This window comes from Ptychodera flava, chromosome 8 (genome assembly GCF_041260155.1).
Source record: "Ptychodera flava strain L36383 chromosome 8, AS_Pfla_20210202, whole genome shotgun sequence".
Taxonomy (NCBI): domain Eukaryota; kingdom Metazoa; phylum Hemichordata; class Enteropneusta; family Ptychoderidae; genus Ptychodera; species Ptychodera flava.
In genome coordinates, this window is record NC_091935.1 from 9,973,680 (window position 1) to 9,986,476 (window position 12,797).

Below are 12,797 nucleotides of genomic sequence, written 5' to 3' on the forward strand. Positions count from 1 at the left end.
GTAATTGACATAAAGAACAAGATCAGTGAAGAAACAAAAATTACAGCTATTGTCCCTTTCAGGTTATCCCAAGTTGTAGACACCAACAGCCCGGAAATTAATGGCGTGGCCTTAACAGATGCTCACTCGTGCTTTGAATTAAAATGTGATGTTGGGTCGTAAAGTTGAACTTTCAAAGTTCTTATAAAAGAACCACTGTCATATTAAACATTAGACGTATTTCTGCGTAGTTGAAAAATAATGGAAGCACTATGAGACATGAGTGATCAACCTTAAAAGAATGATATTAGTAGATTCACTTGCAATAAGGTACATGCATGTAGGTACATCCATGGTTGACTATAATAGCATTAATCCATAGTTATACTTCGTGAAAAAAAGGTTAAGTAGACCATTCCACTGATTAGATGAACTCTGCCAAGCATGCGCGGGTAGTATTTTGTTCACATTTGATATTTTGTAGATTCCTACAGGCCATTTACGTTGATTACAGTTAGTCTTAATAAGAGAAGAGTCGAAATGAAGACATGAATACTAATGCAGTGATGAATGTTTTGAATCAGACCTACGGCAGAACATCCAGGAAAAAGGTAACACTGAATTTGTCTGTCGCTGAACGCCAGTACCCTGGATCTTGCAAAGTGGCCTGACGTTTAAATTTAAATCCACTTACGTTGGTTGAAACGGTCCCAACTCAATTTAGTCGAGGAACGAGGAATGAAATAAATCGAATATACGAGCCAGGGAAAATACACCCCGAGGAAGCGAAATTGGAACTATTGCATTTATTCAGAAAACGTATCTTGTGAGTCGCTGTAGTAATGGATGTTATTATATGGAGAATTTTTCATAATAGCTGTAGCGTAGAAATCCTTATTTCATCACCATGAAACCGGGCATTGGCAGCATGGCAAATGCCCCACCCTACAGTACGCAATTTCCCGGTATTAATGGAATTGTACTGATGCATAAAGCTACATGGCAACAACGGCTTACACACTCGCGCGCAAGCAAACACACACACGTACATACATCAACACGTAACACATATACAAACCAGTATGCGATAAATACATACATACATACATACATACATACATACATACATACATACATACATACATACTCATCCATATGCGTAAATGTACATGTAAATGTGTACATGTACGTTACATTTGTGCTCATATGTACCTGGGTCATTTTCAATAATAATAGAAAAGCGATCAATGATGAAAGAGATCTGATAAGCAAACGTCTCAAAATTTTGTATGACCATCGGAGACAAATGGCGAGAAAGAAAAGGTAGTATGTCCCTTGAACTGTTGCCTGAATTCACAGAAGGCAAAGGAAGCAAGCCTTGGTTCAGACACCGGTGCGTTGTTGTGAACGAACCAGTTGGGTATTTTAAATTCATTCAAGCAAAAGGTACTCGCGCCCTTAGAGCATTTCCACCGAGAAATTGTCACCAAACAAACTTGAAAACTTTTTTTAAATTTTTGAGACATCAGAGTATCATTTCGTATAAGTACAGGTAGATTTCTCAAAATGTTAATAGAATCACACTCCATCCATACGGAATGGTACTTATAATGTATGCCTTTATTGCTGTAGATATTCTTTTACCTCTTCAATGTCGAGGAAGCCATTTTTGTCTTCATCTAACCCTTTGAAGAGTTCTTCCATTTCCATATCGATTTCTTCTGCTTCCTCGTCATATTCTTCAAGATCTTCCAGAGTTGTGCTGTTGAACAACTCTTTCTTCTTGGCCAGGCTAACGATGTGATCGCAGTCTTCATTCGACAGGAAATGCGGTATTTCTAATCACAGAAGACACAATACTTCAAGTCAATGAAAATGTTCTCTATGGAATATCAAGTGATGTTCCTGAACCCACCATGCTCTATTCTACTCTTGAGAGATTTCCTTTAAGGAAGTGAAATTGATAAGATCAAGGAAACGGGTAAATTCCTCAAATCACCGAACACTCGGACAGGTGTCTCGCTCACTAAATAGACTTGAGAAATTAACTTTTTATGAGTACGCTGGCAGCAGAATGGTAAATGTTTAACCCTTTGAGTGCTGTAATTTTTCCCACCAAAATTTAAGTGCAACATTTTACCAATTTTCATGAATTTTTGAGTAATTCTTTTAATAATTTTGGACCAAATGGACAACGTATTTCATTGGCTACACTTTTTTATCAAAATTTTCGCAAAAATCCGAAAAAAATTGACTGGGAATATTTTAAGGCAATAAAAATTGACTATGGCGCTCAAAGGGTTAAACAACGTAGGCGTTTACCCATGTTGCCGGAAAATCGGAGCTCAATATCAACATTTTATTTCTTCTTCACTGTGTCATATTCGCACAGTCAACGTTTTCAAACGACGAGTAAAGTAAAATATGCTTAAAACTGAACAATTAATCAAATTTGTAGATAATTCTACCACATACAAGATATGTGAAGTTGTCCGAAGTAAGTCGCGGCGACATATTCCTTAGCAGTTTCACCAGTTTTACGTTCGCTGGTGATCAATTTAACTACAAAGATGATTAAAATCAGAGCAAACACTCGTGAAGTTTCGCTCGCTGGTAATTATTTCCTAGGTGGCACACTCAAAGAATCATAGATACATCACACTTTCGCCCACCTACTTTAGCATATCTGTGATCTTTCGACAAGACAAGCATAATCAAGAGTCGTGTACGTCAAACAAAACATAGCACACTTCTTCACCGCTTAAGATAGAATGCGCCTTGGGACAGACACTCCGGCTCTCAACTTTCAACAATACGTTTTAATCCATGGCTCATTAGAGTACATAAAATTCCAACCGTCTTACTTTAATGAAAATCAAAAATGTATTTTTTCCCATAGAATTAACACCGTGACAATGGCTATTTTGATTTTTCAATATCGGCAAACTTAAAGTAATTTCTTTCTCCGGTGCCAATATTTGCATGCTGATCCCCTGATTTATAAGCTTATTCTTGATTTGGAATGAGAATGGATGAAAGTTTCCTGCCGAAAGTTTGAGCAAAGTTTAGGTCTTTCACTTGCGAGGTTCATACTACCTTAAAAAATTATCTTAAGGTAGTTCGCGCCTCGAAAGTGAAAGACTTAAACTTTGGCTCAAACTTTCCTTGAGGAACATTTCCACCATTCTCTTTCAAAATGAAGAATAAAAAATGGGGGTCATCGTGCAAATTTTGGTACTAGGGGAACAAATAACTCAAGATTTACCGACATTGAAAATTCAAAATGGCCGCCATCCTGTGTTAACTCTATGGAGAAAAAAAAAATTTCGAATTTCGAAAAACTAAGCCGGAGAAAAGTTTTCTTACATCAAGAGCTGGAAAATGAACCCCAAAAGAGGTATATCAGAAAACAATTGTAAAAGTTTGAGAGGCCAAATTTGTGTCCCCGAGGCGCGTTCTACCTTAACCAAAGTATCAGGTGCAGAATGATGACTGATCTCGCCATCATGCATGTCTTAATTTATCAAAATTGTTAATAAAGTCTGTCTGCACTCAGCATTAAACCCAGAAATCCGCATACGGAGTCACATCAATTTGGAGACATTGTGCCTGATTTATTTATATACATCATGTCAGTAGTGATACATTCATTGTACCTCGAGCTGAATCACCATTATGCTGATAAACAGATAACTACATTTTGATCTGTCGACAGAACTCAAGAAAAGGTGCTCTGAAAGTGGCTATTGTGCTAGCAACTGAATAAGCTTCTATCAGCATCTGCGGAACTTTCCGAGTTCAGATCCTGCTCCGTATAAAATGACATTTAAATATTGTGCTTTGGCTTGCCAATTAGTGCATTTGATTTTAATCGAATTCCTCGTGGCACGTCTATAAAAGTAAGATAAGGTGCATTTCACACTACATGTAGAGTGTAGGACACTCTTTCAACGTACATAGATTGAAGTTTCAGAGGCAGACTACATTTGGCGCTAAGTTTGCTTCTAGGCGTGTAACGTTGAAAGTTGGATACAAGAACCGAAACGTCAAGTGTCCTTCACTTTAAACATAAGTCGTGGGAAATGTGAAAGGTCACTACATGCACATCTCTCCTCTACATTCACTTGTCTCCGTTTTTTAATGACCATAGTAAGCGAGATGGTCGACTCACTGTCACCATTGGCGCATGTTGCCGGTTACGTTGATTCATCAAACACGTCTACAGTGAGTACCCGTCTGTGTGAAATGCGTGTGGAAGTGCCAAGTCAACGACGCTACGCCCGTGTCTCGTACAATACTCACCGAATAGCAACGGTCGTAGACTTCGCGTAATGACGGTGAAGAACTGTCCGGGGGCAAGTTCCATTTCTTGTTTGTGACCGACCTGCAAAACAATTCATATAAGAATGAAACACATATAGGTTAATGATGCACACAAGCATATTAAAGGCAGCTTGAATCACTACCGTTAGGCGATGTTTGGAGGCTCATGTCTCTATCGGGGTGACTTACATCCGCGCGCGTTTGCATATGAATAAATAATAATAGGACAATCTTCAAAACTGCAAACATGGGGAAAACGGAAAATACTGTTCTGAAAATACTCTCGGGTATTTTCGACCTACGCACTTATTATATTGCCTCGGGCTCGCATTCTGTCTCCGTCGTTTGACATACTGTTCACTCCGACCAACCATTGATATTCCAAGAAGCCCTGTTGTTCAGAGAAAGCAGCTGATGGAGGCACGGAAAGCAGTGAAGAGGATCCGGGCAACCTGAATGGAATTTGCTTCCAACGACTGCGACTTAAAAGAAATAGCTAAGTCATTTGTTCCAGGTGTTTTTTCACTCTATTTATGAACTATAGAACGGTATTTGGTGTACACTTTTTATCGCCATGATAGAATATATGGTTGGTTAAACTCATGCGGCAAAAGGCAGGTCCTAGGCGTTACAAACTTTATGTAATTTTTTTACTCCATCGTTACAAGAGTGTTCACATATTGTTCAAGGTGAGCAGTAAGACTGGCATGTTAATGGTGACTGTGCGGAAATTGAATCTGCGCAACTCTACGTGCAAGTCGTCAGCAGCTTGAGAAATGTTTTCGACAGTAAAAAGCAAACTTTAAAAACATAACCACAGCGCGGCGTCTGGGTATGTCAACTTGGAACTTAAGTAGTACAACAAAATGTACAGACATGATCAGGGCATGGGTCGGTTTCAGCGGCCTTGTTTGATGTGTTTATTAACACGTAATTACCTCCCCTCTGAAGCATGCATACCTTGTTAAAGTCCCCCCTGTGCGATGCTATCTACGAAGCACGGAATGATAGTCTGACACACGTAATGGAAACTCGCGATCCTGTCGGGAGTAAACACTCAAAATCGAGCGCTGACAAGAGGAAGTAGACCTGCTCAGAAACAATGAGAAGAGTTCACTCGTGATTCCAAACACTTCGTTACAACGGAACGCTCAGAACAAACAATCTGCTATTAACTTCATGATGGTGTTCATATATAATGCATCTTTTAGACTCCGTTACAACGGAGGGCACAGAATAAACAATCTGACATTAACTTCATGATGGTGTTCATATATAATGCATCTTCCATCCCAGTTTATTCTTTTGTACGAAAACTGAAGTCCAGTTGTACTGTACAATAATAACCTTAACCGTATCTGAACTGAAATGAGTCTGTGCTTCATATCGAAATGGCACAGTTTTAAGGTTCCAAGACAAGAAATTCTCTAGTGGTTAATAAGCTCAGAACCCCCGTGAATTATACATTTTTCTGAAAGCCTAGATATAGGGGAATATTTTTGTTACTATAGTGTCATCATTGTTTACATAACTATTACGTGACAGGTAATTTGCATAACCTTTCAAAAATATATAATTTACGGGGGTTCTGAGCTTATTGACCACTAGAGAATTGTTAAGGTTAATTTCTTGTCTTAGAACCTTAAACTGTTTGGGAAGTTAGGAACTTGTACAGAAGTCATAAAATTTTCAGAAATCTTTTAAGTGAGGATTGGAGAAAAAATTGCCGTAACGCTGACGTTAAATATTTCATTTATTGATGAGAAGGCACAAGCATTCAGATGAGAAGGCACAACCTGAATGCTGGCTATTCGGCGGGGTCGAGCAATCTCATTGTCTAGTTTTCACAATCAATAAATCCCTTGCAAGTAGGAACGCTATCAGGTGGACGTTTAACCAAAGACATACTGAATGTTATTGGATTTCACTTCTGGTTCATTGGAACAAAGATGACCAAAATACTCGATGTGATCAGCTTCTGACAAAGGACGACATTCTTGTCGAAATATTCGGGCCGTCTCTTCTCAGGAGACGAGTGGTATAAATATGCAAAAAAGAAAGACGAAATGACCAGAAATCGAGTTTAACTCGATCAAACGAGATCGTGAGTTACTAAATGAGAGTAAAAGAGCATAAGCCTCGATGCGCAACAAAAAATAGAGCCTTTATTCAATTACCCTAAAATGATAATTATAGCCTCTATACAATCACATGAAAACGACATAATGATTCAAGCAACATGCAAGTCAGAACATATATTGCAGAGTAGACACGCGCTCCTGCTTATCTTTGAAAACAAAATATATAATCCAATACCATCAGTTTTAGGTGGGCGTTGAAACACATAATAATCGAAATATGAAGACCTAGTAAAATATCGAATATCGTATGTCAGTTCATTTTAATAAAATAGATTGGAAAATTTAAATCGTCACAGTAGCGACTTACAAGTTGGGAAAATACCACAAGATTATCTATACTGCTTCATTATTGCATGGAAAACAATCCGATATCCATTTATTTTATGGCTTAGACACTGAGCAGGGGATGGTACACGAGCATTGAAATACCAGAAGGCCGCGGCTGTGAGTACTGTCTTACGACATGGAAACAGCCGTTTTTTCATCTTTCTTATATTGCCCGAGTTGCAAGGCAAGTGTTAGCTGCAGTAAAAACCATAATTGACCTTTGTGGAACTGACCATTTTTTGAAAACCTTAGGAAATGGACCCAAGGGATTCGAAAGTGATGAAATACCTCTCCTTCGGCAATGCAGACAATCGTTATTTTGTGAAGAGTGAAACTTGTGTTATGAAATATTCAAAGGGGCTGAAAAGGAGTTTATCTTCGGTTTCCAGGTCCATCAGCTGTAATTGAGCCCAGTGATACTTGACGCCACTACAATTATTTGCTCGCGGACCCCCTAACTTTACAGCGTTGATGTTGAGTGGTCCCCTCCCCTCTCCTAGCTCTGACAGGCAGCTATGTAATGACGTTTTCGTTGGCAAACCTGAAGATAATTTGCTTTATCAGAAAAGATTCTCAAAGGAAAGAAGCTTTACCCATCCACACTTAAGCCGATTAGACTTCAAGTAATTTCTGGGTTTTGTTCGTTACGTTGCCCCTGGTAAGATTTGCAGCCACTGACGTGTGCGTACGGTGACGCATACAGCAAACATGGTGTCGGCCGCCATTTTCCGTCTAACAAACTCGTCCCGCTGTAAGCCGATTATTTATTCGATTCCAGAGAATTAGTCTACCGAGAGTCTGTCTTGTCACACCTAAGACTTATGAATAACGCTTGGTATCAAGAAATCCACGAGGTTTGGCATGTACACCGGCATAGTAGGGTCACGGGCTTGTCTACAACTGCCATACTGCCCAAAAGCTTTAATTATCTTGTAACACGTTGAAAACATACGATGTCAGTCAAGAGCGACGTATTCTATACCTTTCAATTTCGTCTGTCTGTGATTTAATACACTTGGCTAGTCAACGCGTTTTCCTGTAATATTTCACCGTGGAAAAATACTTCCCCAGGTTCCGTTGTTAAGGAAGCGACTCCCATAGCAACAGCCATGATTGTAATGCATTCCGCATTCACGCGTCCGTTGACATCGATGCATGGCAAGACTTTATTGTAATTTGCCTATGAAAGTATTGCGCAAAAATAAAAAATTCATATTTCAAAGTGAAACATGTTTTGTGTCAGTCCATCCTAGAGTACGATTTTGGGATGGCTGTTTGCCTAAAATATAGAATATGATAGAAAACGTAATAAAAATGGAATATTTCTTAACTCCCCTTCGAAGCTGCACGCCAAAAACAGTAAATCACATCTCAACTGACGTCAAATGCTACATACAGCCCTTTAAGCGACACATTTCCATTGATTCTATTCGAGAATAAAAAAAATCAATCCATACGACCTAAGGATAGATATACGTCACTGCGCCAGGTAGATTTGTGGCCAATAAAACGTGTGTTGACTGTAAGTAACTGTTGACTCGGTCTGTGTGTCTATCTGTAATCCGTTGTCTGTCAGTCCACAATCTATTTGATACTATCTCTCTGCCCGTCTCAATTTCTCTGCCTGTCTCGTCCTCTCCGATTTCTCTCCCTCTCGAATCTCTTCTGCCTGTTTTTCCCCCTCCGCTCCCTCTCTCTTTCTCCTTCCCCTCTTTCTCCCCTCCCTCCCTCTCTCTCTCTCTCTCTCTCTCTCTCTCTCTCTCTCTCTCTCTCTCTCTCTCTCTCTCTCTCTCTCTCATACACAACAACTTTCACTGAACTCAGCAATGTATATCTCGACCATGTTTCAACATAACATGTGCTTGTAACTCACGTCTACGCAATTTATCACCCAAGAGTATTACAATTAATGTAGATGGTCTATGGTTTGCGATGAATCGTTTTGCTAACTCATTTGACAATCAGGGATGCCAGGATGTTAACATTTAGTGCACGCGGGTAGTTTTCGGCTCAGTGCTGCGAACTGACGAATCGTGAAACGAGAAACGGATTATACTACGACCATGCGTACACACTTCTGGGCCTTGGTCGTCGAACGACATTACTGTGTCACTGACCCTCGAAAGTACTCGAAGGTCTATGCAAGAGGGAACTGATGCCGTCTGGTCACAATGCAGTTTGCAAAAAACAAGGGGCAGTAAATATTGACAAACATGCACCGAACATCAGGCCCACAGCAAAGGATCTGCGGCGAAGAAACCCGTGCTCAACACGTGTTGAGCGGCTTTTGGCACTTTAATTACTAGTATATTGGACTGAAAGGAATGTCGAAGCTTTATCAGAAAAGATCTGTAATTGAAATTTCAAGACTGGGAAATGTGACGGGTAGTTTTGAAGGTGTTGTGCGAAGTAATGGATTATGTAGTCCCTGAGTGCACATGCATAACAAAGCTTGGGTTGAGCGCGGCAAAATTTCCCTAGAGATTTGCCCAGCTCTCATAGTTGCTGTCGATGGAACAGTGCTTTCTGCCTATATCATTCATACACTGTGGACCTAGTAGATCGAAACAACCCTGGGTTACTTTCATTAAACAGAATGATACGTTCATTCATGTCTTACCGGATATTGACTTGCATTTTCAAGTTGCAGTATGGTAAGTTTCGCGGAATATTGTATGGAGAAACCGTCTGTGTACAAGAAAGGTACTTCATCATAACAGCTAAACCCTTCAGGTATCACAGGGATGGCAGCCATTTTGAATTTCAAATGTCGGTAAAAATTGGCAAATGTCTTTAGTACCAAAATTTGCACGGCGACCCTTCATTTTTTATTCTTGGTTTTAAGAGGGGATGGTTGAAAGGTTGCTTGGGGAAAGTTCAATTGAAAGTTCAAGGATTTACTTTGCGAAGCGTAAACTACCTTAACGTCTTGCTTTTCGTTTAAACATTGCTTGAATATCAGGGAAAAGTACTTCATGAATCGTGCGTATGTCCATAGAGAGATGCAAATGTCAGGAAACAAGTACTGAACATTATCATTTCATTGGGCCCAAACAGATGCTCTTCATTTTTTGCAAAAAAATATCGTTTTTAACATTTCTCGTACGGCCCCAGAAAACTCTTGAAACTTCCATTTTTATCATTTCTCCTACGCCCTTGAACATCTGAGTACGTTTCGATTCTTTCTATGCTCCTTTTCTTTTTTATTCTATTGACGTCATACAAGTGGTGAAATGAACACACTTTTCGTCAAGTTATTGACAGCCTTACAATATCGCTAATCCCATTTTTTAAAGGTAGTATGCGCCTCGAAAGTGAAAGACTTACACTTTTGCTCGAATTTTTCTCAAGGAATGTTTCAACCATTGTCTTTCAAAATTAAGAATAAAATTCGGGGGTCACCGTGCAAATGTTGGTACTAGAGAAACAAATTATCCAAGATTTACCGATATTGAACTACAAAATTGCCGCCATCACTCTATGGGGAAAAATAAAATTTTGGATTTTCGAAAAACTAAGACGGTGAAAAGTTTTCTTACGCCAATAGCTTTAAAATAAACACCCGCAAGTGGTAGATCAGATACGAATTGTACAAGGAGGAGAATCCGAATATATGTCCCCGAGGCGCATTCTACCTTAAACCACCGAGAAACATCGACTGTCTATGTTCCCTGTGCTTGAACCAATGAAGCCTCGTGTTAGCATTTCTTGAGAAACGACCGACATCAACAGATTTTTGACAACTGCATGTGCACCTGCTGCAAAGAAAGCAGCTGTTAGTATCCAACTGCTTTTACCGTGCCTTAACTCATGCGCGTAGTTGAAGGTTTAGTTTGTTATAGAATTGCTGTCGCTGGTACTATGAATGCTTCGGTCAACTTTTCAAATGGTGTAATGCATATGCACACCAAAATAAGATCACCGTGGCGTCAGGATTCTTGCGGACATGAAAGACAAACCGAACGATCTCCGCATAACAGTGCAATTTCACAGACATGATCATCAGAAGATGTTTCTCCGGGCAAGCACTGATTGCAACGGCTGACTGATTCTATCGCGATGGCATTCAGGTGGAGAAAGAAAGACAAAACACCGCTCCATGTGGCGTCAAACCCATGCCGTATGACTTGCAAAGATATACATAATTGTAAAAACGGTTCCATATCTTGATAAGCCAATGTAATCTTAAACCATTCTCATTTCAGGGATACGTTTCTGTAATATCACTCTAACAACATTAATTGATGCACGGCTGGCGATTTTCCGGCAGTTGCCAAAGGAAACGCTCGTATGGTGACACAAGACTGCACTTTCCCCCTTTTAAGGGTCAAGTAACAATTATCTCTGTGATCGTTCCCTGAATTATTGACAGAAAAGGGGAAGATTTTCGTCTGATGTCTACGACTTAATTTGAAAAATAGCGTCAATGACACTTTGCTCACACTTGGTTAGACGTAGCAGGCCCGACTGAGTGTACGTAAAACATTTATAGCGTCTGTGGGCCTAAGCTTGTAATATTCATAATGTCAAGTGCATCTGAACACATTTTGGTGCACCGACCAGCGAATATCAAGGCGACGTATATAATGGTTGGCAACTGTTGCAATGGACACAAACATATACAAACCATGCAGCTTGGTACATCAAAATTAGTAATACAATCTACAATACAAAAGTAAAGATGTCCTCTGGACTTGTAAATTTGTATTACGTGGAATTTATGTAACCAATATTTTGTAATTCATTGAGTAATATTTAAGAAAACAGCTTATTAATCGCTTGGAGGTTTTGGGTTATGTTTCGGTACAAATCATATCCAACATTTAAAATTTTATATTTTCACCAAGTTTACACTTTTGCTGCTTATCAACATACTTTTTATTAATGATATCTTCACTTGAACAAATTCCAATTTACAGTTAAGCATGAATCTACATAGTTACAAAGGTGAAATGTGCAGCATAGCGGTAGCGGTTCTGAAGTTTTACAGTTGGACCAGGGAATTCAAGAATGAAACATTTAGCATTTTTTGGGCCAACAGTAACAAATATTGTCAAAATATAAGATATTGCAGATTTTGCCAAAATTTGAGCAAATTTGAGATAAATCATCCTTAAGAATCTGCATATCAAATTTCAAAGCAATCGGACTAGCAGTTTCAAAGATATTTTTGACAAAAAAGGAAAAAGTGACCAAAATATAAATTTGCAGAGTTCACCACAATTTGAACAAACTCAACTAAGTTTAAAAAACTCAACTAAGTTTACCCCTAGAAACATGCATACAAAGGTTCACACGTTACATTATATGTACAAGTTTTGAAGCAATCCGCAAAGCAGTTTCAAAGATGATTATTTTTTACCAAAACGGTAAAAATTGCCCCAAAACAAATATGAATATTTCAACACAATTTGAAGAAAGTCACCCAAGGTCACCCTTAGAAATATGCATTTCAAGTTCAAAGCAATCAAACACACAGTTTCAGAGAAAATGATTTTTCGACCAAAAGTTGAGAAAAGTGCTAAAAAATAAAAATGAAAACTTCACCACAATGTGAAGAAACCTAACAGAGGTCAACCCTTGGATTATGCATACCCAGTTTCAAAACAACTGGACAAGTTGTTTGAGAGAAAATGATATTTTGACCAAAATGGAAAAACTATCCCGAAATGCAAATATGAACATTTCAACTAATGGTGCCCCTAGAAATATGCATATGAAGCTTTAAAGCAATCAGATGTACAGTTCCAGAAAAAATGATTTTTGACCAAACATTGAGAAATTGCCCCCATAATACGAATACGAAAACTTCACCACAATGTGAAGAAACCTGACAGAGGTCAACCCCTGGATTATGCATAGCAAGTTTTTAAACCAATTGGACAAGTGGACAGATTTTTTACCATAAACAGGAAAAATTGACTCAAAAATACAAATATGAAAATTTCATCAAAATTTGATCAAATCTAACTTAAGTCACCTTAAGACGGCTGTATGCTAAGTTTCAATCAAATCTGGCCTGTGGTT

The 12,797-nt window shown here is 38.9% G+C and overlaps 1 protein-coding gene across 1 annotated transcript in view; it reads right to left on the reverse strand.

Moving 5' to 3' along the window:
• Positions 1-12,797, reverse strand: part of LOC139138431 (transmembrane prolyl 4-hydroxylase-like) — a 66,932-nt gene that overhangs the window by 13,914 nt on the left and 40,221 nt on the right. Inside the window, exons 2-3 of the mRNA XM_070706816.1 lie at positions 4,282-4,363; positions 1,624-1,817 (exon numbers count right to left, since the gene is read on the reverse strand). Coding sequence (XP_070562917.1) covers positions 1,624-1,817; positions 4,282-4,363 — 276 coding nt within the window. The remainder of the gene's footprint in view (positions 1-1,623; positions 1,818-4,281; positions 4,364-12,797) is intronic.